The sequence below is a fragment of the Euleptes europaea genome, chromosome 15 (assembly GCF_029931775.1).
Source record: "Euleptes europaea isolate rEulEur1 chromosome 15, rEulEur1.hap1, whole genome shotgun sequence".
In the NCBI taxonomy this organism is placed as follows: domain Eukaryota; kingdom Metazoa; phylum Chordata; class Lepidosauria; order Squamata; family Sphaerodactylidae; genus Euleptes; species Euleptes europaea.
In genome coordinates this window covers 39,059,558-39,082,776 of record NC_079326.1, presented here as the reverse complement: position 1 = coordinate 39,082,776, position 23,219 = coordinate 39,059,558, and the positions used below count along the sequence as shown (strand labels likewise).

At 40.2% G+C, this 23,219-nt stretch overlaps 1 protein-coding gene across 4 annotated transcripts in view; it reads right to left on the bottom strand.

The window, feature by feature from the left end:
* The window catches only part of DYNC1I2 (dynein cytoplasmic 1 intermediate chain 2), a 37,825-nt gene extending 14,924 nt beyond the window's left edge, over window positions 1-22,901 (bottom strand). The window contains exons 1-6 of one of the 4 annotated variants that reach the window (XM_056861247.1): window positions 22,866-22,901; window positions 20,502-20,619; window positions 16,363-16,477; window positions 12,879-13,023; window positions 8,811-8,870; window positions 7,302-7,417 (exon numbers count right to left, since the gene is read on the bottom strand). In XM_056861247.1, coding sequence (XP_056717225.1) covers window positions 7,302-7,417; window positions 8,811-8,870; window positions 12,879-13,023; window positions 16,363-16,477; window positions 20,502-20,609 — 544 coding nt within the window. In that variant the 5' untranslated portion in view covers window positions 20,610-20,619; window positions 22,866-22,901. The remainder of the gene's footprint in view (window positions 1-7,301; window positions 7,418-8,810; window positions 8,871-12,878; window positions 13,024-16,362; window positions 16,478-20,501; window positions 20,620-22,865) is intronic. The other 3 variants (XM_056861249.1, XM_056861250.1, XM_056861251.1) reach the window with 3 other exon arrangements.
* Between the last annotated feature and the right edge of the window lie 318 nt (window positions 22,902-23,219).

The window sequence follows — 23,219 nt, the reverse complement described above, 5'->3', positions numbered from 1 at the left end:
CTAAAACAAAGCCCCCAAGAAGCAAATGTATTTTGAATTCCTAACCTCTTCCCACCATTTGTCATTCCAGACAGAACACACAACAGCCACAGTTTTATGTAACATGCTGACATATTAATGCTGCCGAATAAAGAGAATCGAGTTTCTTAAATAGGCCACAGAGCTGCTACTTCCTTGTGATATCAAACCGTCAGTGCCTAATTCCCCCCCCCCCGCCCCCACACATGAAAGATGGCTTGCATTAGTTTTCAGGATGTCAGAAAGGCAAATTTTGCAAAAGATAATAGCGGGCAGATTACATTTTCTTGCTCTGTCATTCTAAATGCAAGCCTCATTATTGGGATCATGTTTGCCAATGAGCATTTTAAAAGCAGAATACACTTCCCTTAATTGCAACAAATATCGTGAAGTGCTAATGTTGCGGAATACTGAGAAGGTGTATGACTTTTTTTGTGTGGCAGACGCAGCCCAGAACACAACTTCCAATTACTAAGTTTTAGTTATTTGTGACGGCCAACGGCCATATACAATAAATTATCTTGGCACTCTTGGAAATTACTGAAGTGTTCCAGAATATGCGTTTCCCCTGCCTTTCCATCCTCCACTTCCTAGAGTAAGTTTCTCAAAAGACTTTTTTTTATTGGTTCAACAGCCCTGTCATCTGCCTGTGAGAGAGACCGGCAGCAGGAGCCTGCGGCACGCCTCGTCGCAAGTAATGAGGCCAGATTCAACAGGGACATGTTTGTTGCCGCCATCCCCGTGACCCACGTTCAAAGTCACCTATGGGGAAAAAAAGACATTCGAGTGGTCAGGAGATGGGAACCAGCTGCCCGGCCATGGTCCCAGCAGCCAGGCCAGCTGACTAGACAGCAGCAACCAGATGGTACTGCTGGGATTGTCTCTCCCGCTCGGAGGTGGCAATGGGATGGCACAGCATTTTTCTGCCTGACTGCTTCCAATCATGTTTTTTTTCTCTCTCCAATGGCAAGCCTGTGCAATTACTCGCTCTCCAGGAGGTCTTCAGACAAGCCTTTACCCTGCAAACAAAAATACAGCTTGTAGGGCCTACCAGCTGCCAAACCACACACATCGTGATAGGCTGAAGCGGGGAAAGCTGGGGAGGGGGCAAAAAAAAAATCTAGCTCCATAGTGTAGGCAATAAAAATATAACTGTACCTGAAGGAACAAATGCTTTAAATGACACTATATAATGCACACAATAATACAAACTCCAACTTAATCAAAATGATAATGACGTACGCCAATCCCGCATTACGTGAAATTGGGCGATTTTTACGTTCTGACAAGTTTACAGAACTGGGATAAATGGCATGAATGATTTCAATATATGCTCATACTTCTGAACCAAATGGTGAAGGTTAAAATCTTTCCTTTCAAGGGCCTCAATCAGCCACAAAGGAAAACAGTAATCACTGTCTTTTCAGCCAGCCCAACCGCATTTGTCAGCCCTTTCTCCGTCAATGCAGCCGGAGCAATCAACCTGCCAAACATTCAGAATGGAAAAACAATCTGAAAATACAGGGTATAATGCACCTGCCAATGAAAATGGCCATTTCAAGAAAAGCTAGTGATCTCAGTGACCCTGCTGAGGAGGCGGTGGTGCAAAGGGGAAAGAACGCGTCAAAGAATTCTTAGTGATCTCCACTCTCTTTGCACATTGACATTTCCTTACAAAGCATGCCAATTACAGCTTTTGTGCTACTTTAAAAAAAAAGAGAAAAGAAACCTTTTTTGGGGGGCAAAATAATCACACAGAGAAACAAGAAAGATACTGCTCCTTTTTCAGATGAATTTGTACGTACAAATGGACTATTAATCAGAAAAACCGGATAACGGAGAGATTCTATGCTGTGTGTGCCCCAAACAAAACTGGATTTCCCCCTCAAGCACTGGGGTGGAGAAAATTGATAAACCCTTAATTTTAATTTAATAGATGCAACATTGTAAATAGCAAATTACAAAGCAATGACTAGATTAAAGAATTTGGCTGAATTAAGCGTGGACTTCCCCCCCTTTGTATGCAAGCTTGCCAAAGCTAACAATGAAACAGACTTACAAGCATGGATTCCCCTCTCCCTAAGTTGTTTTGGGCTTTAATGCCATCAATTAAAAAAAATTAAATCCCAGTCTCCCAGCCCTGCCACACCATCCTGACTCTTAAGTACCATTTTCAGTGACAGGAGTCAAATTCTTGTCAAATGCAGATGGCTAGCCCTTTAAATGCTGAAGTGACCTCTTCATTTGCATATATTACACAGAAAAGATCTTGTCACCAGTTGCCCCTCCCTTCTCGCATTTTTCAATGGTGATGGCACATATTATGCAAATGAGATCCAAATTCCTTCTCATGTGAGACTCCATGTTTGCTGTCAGTCCCTAGGAATTACTATTGTTGCATCTGAGTACGGGATATGTTATAATAGCAATTACTTAAATATACATTAGATGTTCTGGGGCAGTTTCTCATCTCCATTTAAGACACCTTGTTTCTAGATGTATGTATGTGCCACCGTACAGATGACAAGGAACTTTAACCCTATTATGGTTACATTAGATCACATAATAGCATGCTAGCCAAGGAATCACACTCCAGCACAAAAAAAGTGTACCTATAAGATAGAATTACTCTAGAGTAATATATGCCACACCTTGCCATTATCTATTAGCTAATGGGAAGGAACTTCAAGTCAATAGGATATATCCATGCCACAATCTGCCACTGGGGCACAAAGCCTTGCCTCCCTCCACTTTCTCCCTCCAGGGTTCACACATCTTGGCAGGTCTTGGAATCCAACCAAAATTTGTGGTTGCCAGCACCACTGCTCCTCACCTGACATGGGCAAGGGATATGGGTCTCACCTGTATCTCAACATGCAACTTTGTCAGGAATCTGAAGTAGCAAAAGGTCTGGTGAGTACAGCTAAAAAAACCCTTTTCCCTCTTTTGTTTTCCACATTCAGTCCATCACCAAGCCACAGCACTACTATGTATGCAAACTCACCCCCCTTCCTCAAACTCTTCATGAAAATTCTGGTTCGTGCTTTGCTCATTTCTCACCTAGCCTATACCACCTCCTCCTCTCCGGCCTTCTGTCGCCACACTTCAGCCCTCTCAAACTCGTCTTGTTAGTGGCTTCCTAGAGGCACCTGGTTGGCCACTGTGTGAACAGACAGTTCACTGTGTGAACTGTGTGAACAGACTGCTGGACTTGATGGGCCTTGGTCTGATCCAGCAGGGCCTTTCTTATGTTCAGTGCTCTGCCACCAAAATAATCTACCTCTTTAAACGTTAAGACAATACAACAGCTCTCCTTAAATGTGTACATTGGCTTCCCATCTCCTCACCTTCAGAGCCCACCATGGTCTCCAGCTTTCTTTCTCCTCTCTGCCCAACTCTGAGGGTTACCGCATTATGTATTCCCAGCGATGTATTAAGAGTTTGAAACTGGCATAAAAAATACTGTTCGCACTTTGTTTGCCCCTTTAGCTGTGAAGACATCTTCCAACCATTCTTTAGCCGTGGCATCCAAAAACCCCTTTAAAGCGATGTTTTTTATAACATTTTCAAACTCTTAATACATCGCTGGGAATACATAATGCGGTAGTCCACTCTGACTCCTTTGGGTCTTCTACACTCAACTGTCCAAGCGCTCCCTTAAATCACTGTATCCTCTCTCCCTTACTACCCTTGATACCTACAACCCCCCTTATTGAACATCTATACCAGTGGTTCCCAAAGTGGGCAGTACCACCCCCTGGGGGGCGGTGGGATTACCTAGGGGGGCACTAAGAGGTAAGGGGGCAGCAGTGGGGTGCTAGAGGTGGGCCCCTTCAACTGTGTTGTTCACACAGGCCCACTGATCAATTGTCATACGTGGCTATTTCATCACTCCAAAATACAGGTTCCCAAAAGCAGTTCCCTATTAATGATCAAAGCTCTCCCCTCTCCACATTACTTCTCTCTCCTCAATCTCTTAAATCTATATTTCTAAGTACTAACTGCTGCAAATATAAAAAGTACAATATGATGTATAAATGAAAGTCAGATTGCACCACATAAAACAGAGCATTCAATATCTACTGTTAGATGATGGGACAGTTATATTAGTTTTCAAATCTGTTACAGTCCATCTTTTGAGAAGTTCCCATTTCCAGTTTTATTCCTATCACTAGTTTAACCTGATAGTGATTTATATCTACGATTTATACCAGTATTGCACTACTGCATTGTTTGTTTCAGTTTCTTTAAAATCGAACAACAAAAAACTTTTAATAGTCCTACAAGAACAGCACAATGAGAAGTGGAGCTGTCTGTCAAATCATTTTATTGATGAATATTCATTACAATATGCTAAGTGGTTAACTCCATGTTTTTTCCCCTGACAGAGGATCTAAGGTTACAAGCTAAGCATTAAAGAATGCATAAAAGTAGCAGTTAGTCCTAAAATGCCAAATCCCTTGTCAATGAATGGCAAATCTAGATTTAATGAACCAGTGAATTTTTACTTTGCGTTAACATCAAAATTGTGATGTATTTTGGCGAGATGGAAAGAAAAGCAAGGCTGTAAATTAGTCAGCCACCAGCAAAATACACTGGAGAATGAAGTTCCAGTTGCCTGTGTAATCTGTTGCTGCAGAGTAGGTTAATCAAAGTTAAATCATCTGTGAAATGGGTGTCTTTTGTTAAGCTGAAGGTGTCTTCTGATCACATTCGCTATCTGTATTTCATTTGATAGTTTAGGCAGGTACAGAATAAAAAAAATATTTCTTAAAAAATGATACTGCTGTAAGAAATATCATGTTGTTCAAGACACTTTTAAAAAAATGATACAAGTACCACAGGGACGTACTTCCTGACTTCTTAAAAGAAGGAAACAAGACAAGGAAAGCACAATTTCTTCTCTAAAAGGCTGATTTGCCTTACTGTTAAGCATCCTGTATATCACAGTGCTTATAGTGACATCTGTTAGTAACATTGCAAGGTAACAGCTTTTTGTCTTCCATTCAACAGAAACCTAGTTGTCAGTTACAGATATCAGTGAATAACTGGCAGGCAATCTGAAGTCACTTTGAATTCCCCAAATGTACACATCAACATCCAAACCTCCGGCGACTTTAACCGAGACGCTCTGTGCGCTTTTCAATTCATACGGATGCGGCAGAAATAAAGACCACGATGAAACTGACAGCGAATGCTGCCACATGATGGGCACAGCGGCGATTCATAGGCTCAACTATACAGCACAACTCTACAAAACAGCCTGGCACAAGTTACTAAGAAAGAATAAGCACCTAAATTGTATTTTAGTCACCCAATCCCTTGGGGCTGTTTTGATGCGTATTCTGGGATAGCAGCATCTTATTTCATAATGCTGGACTGACAGGAATAGGTACAAGGTTCTGTTAACACTCTGCATTGTGTCCAGAAATGCCGTATTGCCGTGGGAGCAGTCTACAAAGAATTAGATGGACAGACAGTGGTTAAGAACATAAGCATGGTCATACTGGGCTAGACCAATAGCCTATCTACCCAATATCTGTCTCCAACCGTTTCCAGAAATGGATGCTTGAGACGGTATGTGGAACAGAGCAATTATGGAGTGATTTCCCTCCAGTTGTTCATTTCTGACATCCAACAGTCACAGAACTTAGGGACACTGAGAATGAGATGAATCTATCCTTCGGGACTTTTTTTTTTATCCCAGAAAGTAATAGATTTCTATTTTTCCAGCCAATATCATCATGTGTTGCACCTGTAAGAACACTATACTCTCTTTCGCTTCAAGCCCGCATCCTGGCGCTTCTATAATCATTCTAAACAGATTAAGGATATGTAGATTTAGGGGACGTCCCTGAGGATAGGCATTCACAGAGCTTGTTTTTGAGCTTGAAACTACAGCACACGAAGAGTAGAATATTCTTATCAAATAAGTATTTTTGGTGCTTTTTTGACCAGTTTGGGAACAAGTTCAGCTAGAAAAGTTTGTGTTACTCTTGTCAAATAGCCTGAATCTTATGAAGGCATATCAAAACGTGTAAGAACTCTGAAATAAAAGTTGTGAACTTTTTATCAGGAAGCGTGGTGTTACTACCATATGTTCCAATTACAACTTCCCACTTTAATAATTACATAATATGAGACGCAGAAGTGATTTCAACTACTAAACCACATTTCACATAGACAAACTGGTTGAACAAAATCGATCAATTTTAAATTTTGCTGATAACAGCTGCACTCCCCCCCAACCAAACCAGTTGAATGATATATTCCTTGTATGATCAAAGAAAATACACACAACAAGTGAACTTTCTTCTCTTCCTTTCATGGTCACACAATCACAAGTCAAGAGCCAAAGAAGTTATAGATGCACAAAGATGACAGCCATGTATGTGTAGCTTCAGCTTTGAGATTTTTGCTCAAGTCCCTATAACTGTTAAAGAGAAAAAGGCCCTTAGGCTGCCAGAACTGTTGCACGCCCCCCCAATAAAACCTTCAAAGTAAGCAGTGATCACTGTGCCAGTTCTCACCAGCACATGAGTATGCCATCTTTGCATAGCTGTCCTTTTCGGTTCCACTGTTTACCTGGTGTGAAAGAAACCCTACAAAACCTTTCCTTGACAAAACAGAGAACGATATGAAAATGGATATAATCAGACCACCTAAGGAATAAGGAACACAAAATATTGTTTGCTGCCTAAAAAGTGACAACAGCAATTTTTTATTTTGCAAACATTTTTTTGTGTTTATGTTTTTGCAACAGAGGGGATGGATCCAGCCTGGCATTTCCATGAGTAGTAGTAGTGGTGGTGGTGGTGGTGGTGGTAGAGCAGTAAGAGGAAGAGAAGGAAGAGGAGGAGGAGAAGAGGTGTTTTTATACCCCGCTTTTCGCTACCGAAAGGAATCGCAAAGCGGCTTACAATCATCTTCCCCCCACAGGCACCTTGTGAGGTAGGTGAGGCTGAGAGAATTCTGAGATAACTGTGATGTGCACAAGATCACCCAGCAGGTTGCATGTGGAGGAGTGGGGAATCAAACCAGGTTCTCCAGATTAGAGTCTGCTGTTCTTAACCACTACACCACGCAAAGCCTAGGGAGCGTAACTTTCATACCTCCCTCCTCTCAAAGCAGCCCTAAATGTCCCCCAAAAGCCTGTTCCTGAACCCGCCCCCCTTGCACTGGATCCAATGTAAAGTCTCAAATTTATTTCTTGGTATAACATCTCATCCTGATTGTGTACTTTTTAAGTAAGTACAAATAGCAGAAGTCAAACAGATATTCACCTTCCTTTGGTTGAGTCACAACTGGTGTCTGGGTCTCCTTTGTATATGTGACCGTTTCTCGAGGGGGAAAGTCAACTTGCGTAATTTTTGACATTGCCAGTTTAATGGGCCCACGTCTAAAGAAAGTGAATAAAGAAATCAGAAGTCATATAAACTGCAATTTGCTTCACTTATACAAAACTTCAGACTTTGCACAGACAATCCATGATTCACTGTATATACGAGCATTAAGCCAAAATATCAGGGAAATACGCATAATTCTGTTTTTAAAAACAATGGGAGCTATATAGAAAAATAAGATTTTAAAAAATCTGTGCTAAGTTTTGGTTTGCTATGCGACTGTCAGTTGGCAGGAACACTAGCTCTCATGACAAACGCTTGCTTAAAACCAACAGTTTGCCATCAAAAATAAAACCAATGTATGAATTTTGTGTTAACATGACACAGCTGCACCTCAAAATTTAACTTTTAAGAATTTCTGTGACCATGATTTTTGCATATTGGAATAAATCTTCTGCAATTATGAACAGAACAGGAAAGCAAACTTTTTCACACTACACAGTAGACTGTGCAAATCAATATTTTTTGAGATTCCAGTGAAATTACTTGAACCAGATTCACCCACAATCATGTTTCCCAATAAATATTCCCAAGAAAAATACATTTTACTGTAGTTGCGTAAAGGGGTCTGAAGTCAAATCCGTCACCTGTTGAACCCTTCCTAGTTTCAAGGAATAAGAATGCTCATTTACTTCTTTTAAACTGCTCAAAGCATTTCATGTACGTTATCTGAGCGAAGTAGGCCAGTATTATGCAGCATTACACATGCGCGACCTGAGGCACACCATTCTGGGCTAAACTGAGATTTGAATCCATTTATACCTCATTGTTGATGCCATTGACCACAATGCTATACTGTTGTTTCCAACAGATATCTCGACTGCAAGTCAGTCTAATCAGTCTATGGTGTAGTAGAGTGGGAATATTGTACAAATCTATACAAAAGGAAAAATATTGCCAGGGGACAGAATTTGCCCTTTATAGAAATTAGTGGGATTTAGTGAAAAATTATAATCAAAGGTAACTGGCTTTAGGTTTAGTAATCCTAGAGCAATGAGTTCTTAATCTTTTTTGCTTAATGGGCACATACATAAAAGATCATCAAAATGGAATGTTAAAAGAATACCAAAAAATGAGTCTTTATGACCCTAGTATAAATTACAAGATGGCAAACCAAAAGTGCACACACACACAATTTTTGCACAGTTATCTGCCAAACAGCTCTCTCCACCAAATTTACACCTTTCCCCCCTTTAAACAAAGGTTTGGGATTCAGCATTGAAGCCGCTGATAGATAAACTGAATGCCATACTCTGACAGAATGAACACGGCCTTAATGGATCATCGAAAAAGTCATTTTAAAATGTTAATAATACATTTTAAGAAGTGCATTATTATAAAAGCATTTATCATTACACAAAGATGGAAGATAATAAATCTCTGCTGTACCCCAGATCGGAATCAGAATGCAGCTGAAGAACAGATGGATCAGTATCCCAATGCAGCGTCCTGATAACACAGGTTGAAGGAACAACCATGCAGCATTAGCAAAAAAGGTCAGAGATTAGTAAAGCAAGAACATTCAATGAAATGTTAAAGCTATTGTAAGTTTACAGTCACATCATGGCATCAGAAACAAAACAACACCAGTTAGTGGAAACCAACTGACTGGTTCAGTGCTACAACAATACATGCAATAAATATAACAGTTAAGACATAGAATTCAGAGCGATTAGTAGGACTGCAACATTTAGTTGATCAATCAGTTAGATTAACTGATTACAGACCTTCCAATCAATTAAAAAGGTGGCACCTTTTTAATAGGGTAGAAAGCTTTTAAATTATTTCTAATTTCTAATGCAAGAACTTGCAGAATTCACATACAGCAGGTGCTACCTTGGAAGAGGATTCCCCATTCCTTAACACATAAGAGGGGATGCCTCTTCTAAGATGGGACTTGACAGAAGGAAGAACACAGGCTTTTTTCCTACTTCAAGTACTGTTATTCATACTCAAATGTTTACAGATCTAAATTAATCAACTGATTGAGCAAAAGTTATAATTAATGGACTAAGATTTCTTAAATCAAGTGACAGTCCCAACAATTAAAAGATATGTCTGTTCAACAACAGAAATTTTAGCTGCAGGACAACACATATAAGAAGCCTCACAAAACAACCACAGAAAAGATTAACAACACATACACAAATTAACAATTTCATTTAAAGCTACACAGATTTTGTAGTGTCATTGTGTGTGTTAACACACTGCAGTCTTGCCCCAAGCATTAAATATGTTCAGGAAATTGTCATATTGGTAGAGGAAATGAGTCAACACATAAACCTTTGGGTACAGGAAAAAATGCTTGCCCACTGGGATATACTACTGCTAGTGTTTCCAAGATGTGACATTGCTATAATTATGGGTTAAGCACTGCCTTGGGCTTATAAATGTCATTTAATTTAAAGCCAACTCAAGACAGTCAATGTCATAGAAAACAGCTTGCTAAAAGATCAGTTCTAAGTATGCTTGTTCAGAATTGAGGCCCAAGAAGTTGGAGATTTATTTCCTAATAAGTACGCTTAGAATAGCAACCTTACATTAACAAAGGGTCTCATGTAGTGAACATCAGTATACCATACATTAAATTTAATACATTATCTACTCAAAACATTTTTACCTTGCCCCTTCCATCCTACACAAGATCCCCAGTTAGAGTTTTTATATTATTTAGGCTTGCGGTCTAATGGAAACACTAGGAGGATTGATCAAAGTCATTTTACATAAGTATACCAGAAACCCTAATGACAAAATAACTTTTACTACACTTTATCAACAATTTACCATACAAGAAGGAAAACACAATCCTGCACATAGATATTGGGTTACGAGCAGGGAATCCTGCAGAATCAGATTTGTGAGAATATATACACCCTGAACAAGGAACCATGTACTGATATTAAGCAGGTAATCTAATTATCAATTGGGACATACTGTTGAGAAATAAAAACAATCTGGTTACATGTTGCTTTGAACTGTCACTGCTACCACAGACAAGGTTAAAAATATTATTTATACTAAGCATGAATTCACCCACAGCCAACAGATAAACACACAAATGCCATGCCATCCTCAGAACATTTTTTCTGGGAGGAAGCCTCATTGAGGACAGCCACAGGTGATATTAGTGCTGGCCTCCCTACTCCCCCCGCATTGACAACTGTATTGACAACTGATACTATGGTGGGGGGGGGGTCTGCCAACTTGGCTTGAAGAACTTTGCCTTGGGGTCAGCATTCTTGCTATAGTGGGCACTATATTATATGGCACTTTTAGTTACTTGATTTTAGGAACGGCTTTTATGGTTTTAATTATATTTTATTGTTATATTGTGGTTTTAATGTTACCCGCCCTGAGCCTGGCTCAGCCAGGGAGGGCGGGTTATAAATTCAAAAAATAAATAAATAAAAATGGAATAGACCTGGGTAGAATTAAGTTAAGATAGCTTCCATGTTCTCTCATGTACACAGGGGAGCACAAGAAGTCCCACTGCCTCCCTCCAGCTTGGTTAGGTGCAGAAAAGCTTCAGGGAGCAAATGTTACTGCAGAGACTAAATTCGTGTGCCCACCAATTAACAATCAGAGCCACTGAGGACTATAAAAGGACCAAAGGGGAAAGGGAAAGGGTATGAGATGGCCTCTGAACCCAAAACCTCTGAACCCAAAATTCTTCATCCTTGCTCCACCAAATACAGATCTTCTAGTTTAGAACTATAGTCTATCTGTTTCCCCATCCTGCTTCTAAAATTGGTCAGAGGCTTTGAGGAAGGCCACATATAGGGTGTGAAAGCAACACCGTCTCACTGATTTCCCAGCACCTGGTATTCAAAGTATATGTGAATCTGTCCTACATGGAGTCAGACCTTTGGTCTATCAAGGTCAGTAGTGTCTACTCTGATGGGCAGTAGCTCTTCAGGGTCTCAGGCAGGTCTTTCACATCACTGTTTATCCAGTCCTTTTAAGTGGAGGTGCTTGGACCTCTTGCAGGCAAAACAATGGTATGGCCCCCTCCCCTTTACTGGCTCCACAAATGGAGGTTCCATGCAGTTATCATAGCTACAGCTAGACCTATCCTCCATAAAGTTTCTAAAGCACTCTTAAAGCCATGTAAGCTAATGGTCATGTGAATTCCGTATGTTGAACATTTTTAACATGTGTTTACTCATATGACAGCATGTGTGATTTACTGTTAATAAAAAGAACAAGGGTCTTCTTACATGGCAACTGGAGGTCAACAACATATCCCCTAACTAGGCCAGCTGGTGTCAGTCCACCCCCTGGCAAGTGATTAAAGTGGGTTCTGCACAAGGTTTTACAGATAGCCCATTCCTATTTGCCCCCCAACACACATCTCACTCCAAAGCAAAAGCACAGGCTGTGACAGTGAAAACCAAGAACCATCACCAACAGTATAAAATACAGCATATTCTTGTTATAAGAAAGGCCATATTGGGAAACACGGTAAGCACTGCTTGTGACAATTGAAAGGTTTGTGACAACAACTGAAAGGTTCCGTGACATGTCCATTAAAAATGCAAGGTTCAGTAATGCACCGTAGCCAAAGAGGAAAGTCAAAGAACCAACTAAGTCAAAGTGCCAACAAGGAACCTTCTTGAACAGGGTAGAGCTATTAGACCAGAACGAAGCAGGCTTCATTACACTCAATCAACCTCAAGCACAGAGCTGATTGGCTGATATGTGGAGCAATGTAGGATACAATACAGGCAGTGGCCAACCCACTGTTTGGGAGACCAGTGAGTATGTTGTAAAATTAACCATCAGCTGCAATATGATGGCACTTTACGCACACACAACTTAAGCATAGACAGATTTCTGAGACATAATACAAACAAATCTATAACAAAATACAAATTGTGGGGCTGTAAGTTTTCTTGACTTCCTTTTTCTCTCAAAGTCTCAAGTACAGAACGCAGTAATCTAAATTAAAACACAATTCATATGATCTGCACTCCAGGATTTATTATTAGACACACATCAGTCAGTGAACCACATGAATCATCAAGCTGCTTTACAATAAAAAAAATATGGCATGGTACCTCCCGCTTCCTCTATGTGCGCACACCTACCATTACTGAAATGGAAAGAGAGCACGCTTTCGGTTTCCCAATCCATCCCCCCCCCATCCCCATCCCAAGTCTTCACCAAAGACCTTGCTTTCAGCTTTTGTACATTCCTGGCTGGACCCGAGCTGGAAAGCATAAGTTGGAGAGGTTAATAGGAAGGTTACTGAATTCCTGTTCTGGGTAATGACCAGCGTGTGCCAAGCAAAGGCAGGAAGGAGTATCCCCACGGGCACTATGGTACATTGGGAGGAATCATGCCTATAATTTTTTGAAGAACATACTTATTCAATCATGCAGTACTGTCCATCTTAATATTGTTCTGCACTCACGAGACCACACAATATTTAGCACCGAAATCTTTAAGACGGCTTACCTAGAACCAACAGCACCGTCCCCGGAATCTTGGCTTCCGGCCTCACTTGGGGTGCTCACAGATTTGGAGGATGGAGACATTGGAGGAGGGACTAAATAGTGAAACAGACAGGTATCCGCTGTTACTAGTCGCAGAGGTTGCACAGCTTAGGATGTTTCCAAATTAATTTAACATGGGAACATTAAAAAAGTGATGGCAAACAAAAAAATAAATGGATGGAAATGAATAATAGAAAAAAAGGGGAAAGAGACAATGTTAACATTTCATGCTGGAGACTCATGCAGTTCTTGGCATTTAATACATTTGGGGTTATACAAAAATATAATTTGCACAAAACGCTGGAAATAAAGAAGATGCCATTAAAACTTCTTCATGCTCAGATAACAAGCTGGCTAATCAGAAATTAAAACAAGTTAAAAATACACAGATTCTGAGTTTGTTACATCTTGTAATTCCAGTGATTGGGAGAGGGGAGTGAGAAATACAAGCCATGAAAAAAGCCCCCTCCCATAGTGTCATAAATTTGTCACTATTCACTGAAGACAGTTTGGTTTTATTCTCAATTTCTAAAATTCTCTTCTTAAGGGAAAGCTTGTTTTTCAGCATTTGGTGTTCTATGTATCATGTGAATGAAAAATAAAAGTGGCAGCATGCAACCTAAAATAATGCTGTCTGTCCGCAGTCATGAAATTAAGATGTGTAAAATATCCAATTTAAAATGCATATGTTTTAGGCCATTTTAAACCCTTGCTGCTATGACAACTGCAGTTTTGCATGAAAACAAAACCTACAATAAATAACTTTTCACTGTGAATTTTCTTAAGATGAAAGGGAAAATACATGGTTATCTGTTGTGCTGAAGCAAGGGAAAATATAACTGAACTCAGCCACAGATTTGTTGTCAGAACTATATAAAAGGATTAAAACTTTTTTTTAATCTCAGCTATCATTTCTGATTATGATCCATATTTTCAAACAAATAAATTTCTGAAATTTTTACTGTCATCAGACCAAATATGAACGCACCTCTATTCTATATTTTCAGAATTCTAAAAGACAGGCTTAAGATACATGGAAGTGTAGTTAAGCAAACACCTAATCTTACTGCAGAGCTCAAACCACTGGCACAAGTTGAAAATGGGTTTTGATGTGCTGCTGTGCCATGTTACAAGATGGAAAAATAAGTACTGACAAGCAACGCTAGATACCAACTCAACTCATTATTTGGGGATTTTAAAATGGCATATTTGATTTATGTTGAATGAAGTCCTTTGTTATAATTTCAACTGGTTACTACTGCCATCTATTGGTTATGTAATTGTGCAATGGCTTAATCTTCAAGGGATGCAGGGGGATTTTTATTGGAAAAATTGGTTCTCCCCCCCCCCAAAAAAAAGAAAGCTTGCATTCAGAAAGCCTGTTGTGGGCTACAGTTGTTTGCATACTTAGAATCTTGAGGTGGTAAAATGGAGGATATTGTTTTTGAATTATCAGTGTTGTTAAAAACCTCCCTGCAAGTAAAAAAATAGCACATCAGGGAATAAACTGGACTATAACTCTTCCCACTACTGTGTTTTTGTTTGTTTTTTACAACTGCAGGATACTACCACCTCATCTGTGTGCCAGGCCTTCATAAATACATTCAAGATTGGGCTGTTAGTGAAGCAAACAGAACTTATCTGCTTTAACTAAATTAGAACTTCATTAATAAAACTTAGCCTGTAGTGTTCTGAAGAACTAATTAGTATTTGTTAATTTAAACATTATAAATCATTTGTCAATGAACATTTTTGTTCAATTATTTTATGTGCAGCTGTCCAAATTCTTACTACAATTGCATAAACATAACATTAACTATGACAGAATAGCTAATAACATAGCTATCACAAGATCCCAAAATTCATAGGATCTCCATGAACACACTGAACTCTGATGTGCACAAACTCTCCTATTCATTTAAATGCCAGGAGAGCTCCTCATAAAAAATGAAACGTAGGCAGGGAACTGCTTTGATACTAAAGTGAATAAGAATGCACACTGTAGGTAAGTGGGACCACCAGATCAGATAATGACGTTTAAAAATAAATCACAGTATTTCACAAAAAAACTTAAAACTTTTTGGTCCATCGTGTAATCATGATCCAGAGGCCCATGCACAAATATCTCCATATGAGGCCAGAGACTGAAATCCCTCCTTCTGAATTTAGCCCCTGGTGCCACACGCATACTTAAAATGGGCCCTTGGATTAGGGCCGATTTTTAAACCCCTTCACACATTCTCTCCATCCTCCCCAATCTGAAAACTCCATCCTCTAAACCAGAGGTTCCCAAATTTGTTCAGTCATGGAGCACTTTTCAGGACAGCAATTTGTCACGGACTACTAATTTTCACCCCATGCATATTTTTAAACTTTTTGTAAAAGTAACAAAGTAGGTTGTCATTTATGTCACCTACTTAAAGGCATACTTCTTGGGGGTTACCGCACTTGTATTCCCAGTGATGTATTAAGAGTTTGAAAACATTATCAAAAATACTGTTCGCACTTTGTTTGGCCCCTTTATAAAAAATTCTGTTCGCACTTTCTACGTATTCCCACCGATGCATTAAGAGTCTGAAAACATTATCAAAAATACTGTTCGCACTTTGTTTGGCCCCTTTAGCTGTGAAGACGTCTTATAAGCCGTGGTATCCAAAAACCCTTTTAAAGCTATGTTTTTTATAACATTTTCAAACTCTTAATACATCGCTGGGAATACAAAGTGCGGTAACCTCCCCTGTTTCGCTAGTAAAAAAGCTGTCCTAGCCTTAAAAGTCAGAAAAAGTATGTGTTGATAAGCATTTAGGTAGCCACTCGCAATGCTGTGATGCCCCCTAGTGGCAGAATCCCCTATTAAAAAATAAGACTGACTACAGATCTTGCAAGAAACCATCTAAAATTTCAGGAACTTAACTGTTAATGCAAAGTTACTCCAGATGTTCTGGAAATATTATCCTTTATCCAGTATAGAATACAGAAAAATAATGTCTGGATTAATGTCTGAAATATATTTTCAGTTCAGAAAGAACTGAACTGTTACTATTTCTATGCTATTTCTGCTCCAATATGTTTTAAGGTATTCAATAACTAGTAAGGAAGATATTTAGTATAGAAAAAGGGATGGCAATAGTTATCTGCCAACCCTGAGATTCACTTGTGATTTCGCATTAAAAGACTCCTACTTATAACAGGGCCTTACATTTTCTAAAGAAACAACCTTAAAACTCTGACCACATGACATTAAATAACATAACAATTGGAGATCAACTGTATGATTCATGTATTTAAGGTCTGACATAGCAGTAAATTCTGAAAAGCTATGCAGGATAACTTGTGGCAATAACAAACAAACAACAAATACATGCATGAATTAATAACCCCACTTTCATGCTACACTTGTGAGGGGGGGCGACATTTACATGATATGTTTTCAGCATAGTTCTTACCCATTGGAGCCTCAGGGGTTAAACCCATGCTTTGAAGCAAGGCTTCAGCTTCCCTTCTCTTCTTTTCAAGGTCAGATTCGTCTTGTATAGGAAGAGCTTCTTTCTTCTGATCCGTCTAGAAGTTTTTAAAATGACAACATGTTGACCGTAGATAGTTTCACATCTTTCCTTGCACATGAGTGCAAGTGAGAAGTCTTCACAAAGTAAAGACCTAGATAAGAGCTTCATCTGTATTTCGTTGAGCAAGAGCCTGATCTTGTGGGTTGCATAACACAAGGGAAAGTGGGGAGGAGGCGGGGGCAGTAGACAAATGGTCTGTCCTGACCAGTTCTTGATCTCACTACAGGGCAAGGGGATGAGAGTAAAGACAGGAACTTAGGTAGCACCCATTCCCTTCCTCTCCCCACAACAGACACCTTGTGAGGTAGGTGAGGCTGAGAGAGTTCAAAGAGAACTGTGACTAGCCCAAGTTCACCCAGCTGGCTTCATGTGTAGGAGTGGGGAAACCAACCCAGTTCACCAGATTAGCATCCACTGCTCATGTGTAGGAGTGGGGAAACCAACCCGGTTCACCAGATTACACTCCGTTGCTCACATGGAGGAATGGAGAATCAAACCCGGTTCTCCAGATTAGGGACCACTGCTCTTAACCACTACACCACACTGGCTTTATGACTTTAAAGCTACAGGAGAAGGAGGCCACGTTTTTTACTATGCTTCCCAGCCCTCTTGCTTTCCCTGTTAGCCTTTAAGGCAACTGTAAAACTCTGAGCCAAAACAACAAACAACACTCCAGTCTGCCCAGTGGTTTTACACAACGACTACTTAAAGTTTTCTCCATAGTCATTTTTCAATGGTACACTGTAAGTTAGCCTGTCTAATAATGAAAATAATCACCATCTTAATAAACTATAATGAAAGAGAAATCAGAAGTTCACTAGCAGTGAAAATCAAGTCTGTAAATAGAAGACCAGACAAGTGGCTGTGGCAAGGAAGAATCAACTCCAGTTAACTGGGCAGAGCTGCTTATACAAAACCATTAAAGATGTAATTCTTCCCTTCCTCCTGCATTTTCAGGTCATCAGAGTGCTACAACTGAACAAAGATGCATATTGGCAGGCAAGATACTAAAGTATTATGGCAACTCTAACAGACTTAAATACAAGATGAGAAGTACTTTACAGAGGTCACATAGGAAGTCTATATATAACTGATTCTGTAAAATCACTACCCTCACCACAAGGAATTTCTTTTATGTAAAAGGACTTAGTAGGATGTGAAAAGTTTACTACCAGCTCTGGAAAATGTACCAATAATTATAAGTGACATTTGTAAGAAGTTTGGGTACGTGATCCTCATACAAGAATTTCAGACGATCACTATTAGAACCGGTTCATAAACATTTCCTCTTCGACACGTTTTGTAAAGGTTTTCCTACATCTACTGTGGCATATAATTCTGTCAGCTAGACCCTTTGTTATCAAGTGTATAAAGTGCTATGGTAAGGTACAACCTGCTATAGCCAGACAGCAGAGATGAAAGCTGACTCCCACTCAAATAAATCATACCCAGAGACACCTATTTGATGTCAAACAGTTCAATCTGCATGAATTACAAGCAGTATAGAGATCAATTAGTTTTATGTCATGAAATAATTGCCCATTGTCTTCATTTAAATTGAGTGAAATAGTGTCAATCTTGCCAGTGACCTCATTTCAGCCATAGAACCAGTGTTGTGTTGAATATAGTGGACTGGTTCAAATCCCTGTTCTGCTGCTGAGGTCAGTAGTTCTCTCAGCCTAACCACCTTTACAGGGATAGTGTGAGGATAAAATAAGAAAGGGAGAACCTAGTACTTTGTTCTGAGTATCTTGGAGGAATCTGGATAAAAATGGAATGGCAACTTTAGTGTCAACAGTAGACAACACAACTTAGAGGCCCATAAAGAATCTCAGAAGGGGAATTTGGAAATTCCTCCCCACCACCACACCACCCTGAACAAAATTTTCTCCTCCAGGATTCTTAAGCTTTCAGGGGCTTGAGCAAGCTCATTTCCTCCTTCCCTCTCTCTTCCTCTGACCTTCATCATTCCACGTTCTTGAAGCATATTCAGCCCATTTTTGAAAGGCGTCTGTGTTTGCTTAATTTAGTGTTGTGATTTTCTGCTTATCTGGAGAACTCCCTGAATATACATCGACTGCTACTTTGCCTGTGTGTGGCCTGGTTTTGCTGCTCGCATGACTCACACAAGGTTCAGCCACATTACTATTAAATATTGTGATCATGGGATTTTCAAATGTTCCCCTAATGACTTGGGAATGATCTCATTTTTAAAGCTTAATTAAAAACAAGCAAGGCCTTTCAAACATTTTACTAAACGTAAACAACTGCAAGTACCATTAAATGTGACTATACAGAAGGCAACCAACCTACTTTTCTGTAACCTTTGTAATGTCCACTGTAGTATGAGAAGTTGATGCTTCTCATTGATAGATGAGAATTTTATATATATATATATATATAAAAAATGTTGCTCAGTCCTATACTGTTTTGGGATACCTCCAAATTGTACAGTCCGAGTACACAAAACTTATGTTCAAGAGTCCTGACTCATCAAAGTTTAATTTCAGTGTGCCTTAGATGTTTTGCTGAAATGAGGCCAAGATTCCCAAGAAGGTTGTGTCAAAAACACAGCATTACTGCCAGCTGTGCACTTAGGCAAACTCCAAGATTTCTTATGTACAGATTTTCTTTCTTTAACATATTAAGACTCTGAAACAGTATGAGAAGATTCAGCAAGTGTCCTGAAGGGAACTGTACCAGTCAAGTAACTGTTTAACTAAGAGTTTTATTTACAGCTTTTTGCCATCACAAAAAGCTATTTACATATCCATGCATTTTAAAAAAATGTTGGATAGTGTCTCTGGTTTAAATTTTTGAGATGTGAGCTTAAATTTTTGAGATGTGATTTTGTGTTTATTTGTACTTGGCAGCAAATTACCTAATTAATGCAACACATCTCCTAAAAAGGTGAATTAAGGGCAATTCATCACTTCAGTCTTTTGGTAATCCTGAATATCCAGTGCATAAGTGATAGGACATGTGCCTTAGCACATGTACACAATAGTATACAATATGCCCAAGGAAACTGCCCTCTCCTCAGAAAAGGCTCTTCTTGTACAGAAAGTCCAGTTCTGCTTACCCTTCACTGAACAAGGTCAGCAGCAAGTGGAGGAGTTCCTGCCAGCCAGCAAAAGATGCTGGACAACGAAAGAATAGGAAAGGCTCTAGGGTAAGATCAGTGTAGTGGTTGTTCTTTTGTTGGTCCAGCCACAATGCTGAAACCCCAGAGCTTCTACACCTCTAGAGGCAAGCTAAGTAGTGAAAAAGGAGAGTAATAAGAGAAGCTATCACACTGTGCAGCAGGGAGGAAGGGAGAATGAGTTCAGGTTTGCCATCCCACTCTCCATCTGTCACCACCAAGCCTGAAGAGCACTTTCCTATCCATGAATGATGGTGTTTGTGCCAAATAGATTGGACCCCATTACACCACCTTTTAAACTCTGCTAAAGTTTCATTTTTCTTCAGCTTCAGAACAGGATCATTTTCAAATTACCTAATCCATTTATCTTACATAATTTCTAAGAGCATCCATTCCAGCTAATAAAGCTATCTCAAGTGTTTCCTGTGTTGTGATTCATGCCACTAGTCTTGGTAATTTTTTTAAGGTAAATAAACATTTGATATTTTATTTCCCACCTTTAGCCAAAATAAAACAAGATATCTATGACTCAACTTCCTGCACAAAATAACCTTCCAGCAGTATTGCTTTACAAATTCAGACATTTTTAACAACAAAATATGCAATATTTTCTAACTTATGCACAAGCAATACATTTGCATCTCCCATAATACAAAATGTTGTATAGGCGTGGTCTTTTGCTTGAAATATGTTCATTCTTCCAATTTATGGTAAAGACCCAAAGTAACTGATAGCATACAAAGCAAAGTATCTTTGGTTTTAAATTTAAGATCTTTCACTATGCTCACAAACTGTAAATCTGTGCTATCAGTATAATTATTACAGCGACAACAGATGCTGGAATTTTCTGATGGGTGTAAATTGGCAAAGTTCTTACTTCCTTTTTCTTTCTTTCTTCCTCTTTTCTCTTTTTCTCCTCTCGGATTTGAGCCAAGCGTTGCTTCTTGCGCTCCAATTCTGCTTTCAGTTCACTTTTATCAGACATGATTAGAATCCTGCCAACAAGAAAGGCATATGCAGAATTATAGATAAAGAAACAAAATACCTTTGTGAAGCTATTCCACTACGATTATTTAACATAAGTAACTGTACCAAAATATGAAAAAGACTAAGAAAAGGCATAACAACTCATGCAGACAGCTTTCTCACCAGCATCACAGGTTTGCACAAAACATCAATCCTCCTTACTATATTATTACTATGTGCACTAGTCATACACTCCAAGATTAGAACCTTCTTGTTTTTTTAAAAAAACTATTTAAACAGGAGACAAAACCCAGCCCTAATGGAGGACACTTTTAGATCAACAAAAATGATTTTTAAAAAAATATGAAACGTTCATCTGTAATCTACTGTTCAGTTTTAATGCAGGAAAGGGGAACTCAAAACTTTTTTTTTGAGAGAAGAACAGTTGCTAAATCAGCTCAAAAATGCCTTAAGTTACATTAAGAGGTACTATAAAGGCAGTGGTGTGCATGCATATTAAAACTAAATTAAAATATTTCAAAATAAAAGGAGGGGAAGTTGAAGTTATTAAGATGATATTCAAAGCTGGTCACTTCATTCATTATATAGCCAAGAGTGAAAAAAACTGTATGACAATGCCAGCAGATTGTACTTCTGCAGAGTCATATCCCTTGAACACCTGCACATAGAGCTGTATCAGACATGTGATGCTGCAAGAGGTAGGCAAGAGGTCCTGAACACTCTATAATAGTGATGCCCAGTGTGGTGATGGCTGATGGGTTTCCTGGCACGCACTGGTTTCTTCCCCAAAGCAAAGAGCCAGTTCTGGCTTTCCTCCATCTAAGTGTAACAAGAAGGTTCAGAAGAGCCGGATGGCCTGGAAGACCCATTCAAAAACAGCTGTCTCCACTATAGAAGTCCACTTGTCATGGAAGCTCTCAAACTTTGTGACTGGTTCCAGCCCCCATAGCAGCCATTTTTTGATGGTGTCTGCTACCTGTTTTCAAAGTTCTGAAAGCACCTGCAAATTCAGCAAGGCTGGGGACCCTTAGGACATTGTTAATACAGAATAACTCATTGGGTCTTACTTCTAGGTAATCATGCTAAGGATTGCACTCTTGAAGAAAGATGGTAGAGTGGTTAGAGTGACAGACTAGGATCTGGGAGACCCATGTTCGAATTCCCATTCTGCCATGGAAGCTTACTGGGTGAGCCAGCCACACGCATTCAACCTAATCTACCCTACAAGGTTGTTGTGATGATAAAATGGAGGAAAGGAGAACAATGAAAGCCATTTACAGTTCCCTTTGGGGAGAAAGGCAAAGTATAAATGATGTAAATAAATAACTGACAGACATCTATGTTCTTAGGGTCACCAAACTGTTTTCTTTCCCATCCCATAAAACAAAAAAACATGACAACCTGATCTCCGTAGCCTGCTCCTATGCACATTTACTCAGAACTGTGTTCAAACTTGGATGGCAGAGGTGGCTTGCTCAGAGGGAACTGTGCACAAGGATGGTGGAAAGTGCCATCAAGTCACAGCTGATTTATGGCGACCCTATAGGGTTTTCAAGACAAGAGACAGAGTTGGTTTGCCATTGCCAGCCTCTGCATAGCAACACTGGACATCCTTGCTGGTCTCCCATCCAAGTGCTAACCAGGGCTGACCCTGCTTAGCTTCCAAGATCACGCTACCCTGGGATCCTGGGACACCCTGGGAACATACTTCAAGCAGGATTCTGGGAAGGCAGCAAATCAATTCCCTGAATCAATAAATGCAAAAACCACAGAATGCCTTTCACTAGGAACAACCGAAACGACACAAACAAGCGTGCATACGGGTTGGTCGTAACAAAAAAGCATTATATGGCTTCTGCTTTTTTTAGATTTTACTGTGGACCAATGTGGCTGTCTGCAACCTCTTAATCCGGAACTGGACACGCCTAACCTCCTTTGACAGGGCTGGGTTTAGGCACGCCTACTTATGCATAAATTCAGAAGGCTTGGGAGAGGGGAAAACGGAGAGGCTTTTTTTTTTTAATGGGAGCCGCCCAAAGGCCAAACCCACACGGGCTGCAGGAAGACGCCACGCGCGAGGCACGCTCGGCTTCCGGGCGCGGCCCTCACAATGGCCAACCCCCCCCCCCACAACGCGAGCGCCCCTTCCCCCACCCCCCAACGGTCATCGATTGTGCTGACGGTTATTACAACGGCATCCCCCAACCGACACCCCAGGCGGCTCTTTCGCGGCTGGAAAAGCAGCAACGCTCACCCTGTCGGAAGTCTCAAAGGCCGTAATGAAGCTGACCCTGGGGCTTTCGCACGCTCAGGCCACCGCGGCCGCCCCGGTACTTCGTTCCGGCTCCGTCACAAAGCGGGCGCTTCGGAAAACGGAGCCCTATAGCAAAGCCCACAGGAGACAGCTCGGCGTCACCTGACGGGACGCGCATGCGCTAAAACGACCGGCGGCGGCAAAGGAGACCAGTCATTCTTCTGTGTCGGTAGAGTGGAGCTTGGAGCAAGGCGCATGCGCGTAGCGCGAGCCCCTCTTTTTCTCTCTTCCGTCATCACGTCAGTGTCGGTTTTCTGACGTCGTCCACGGATATCGAACGTATGGAATAGAAAC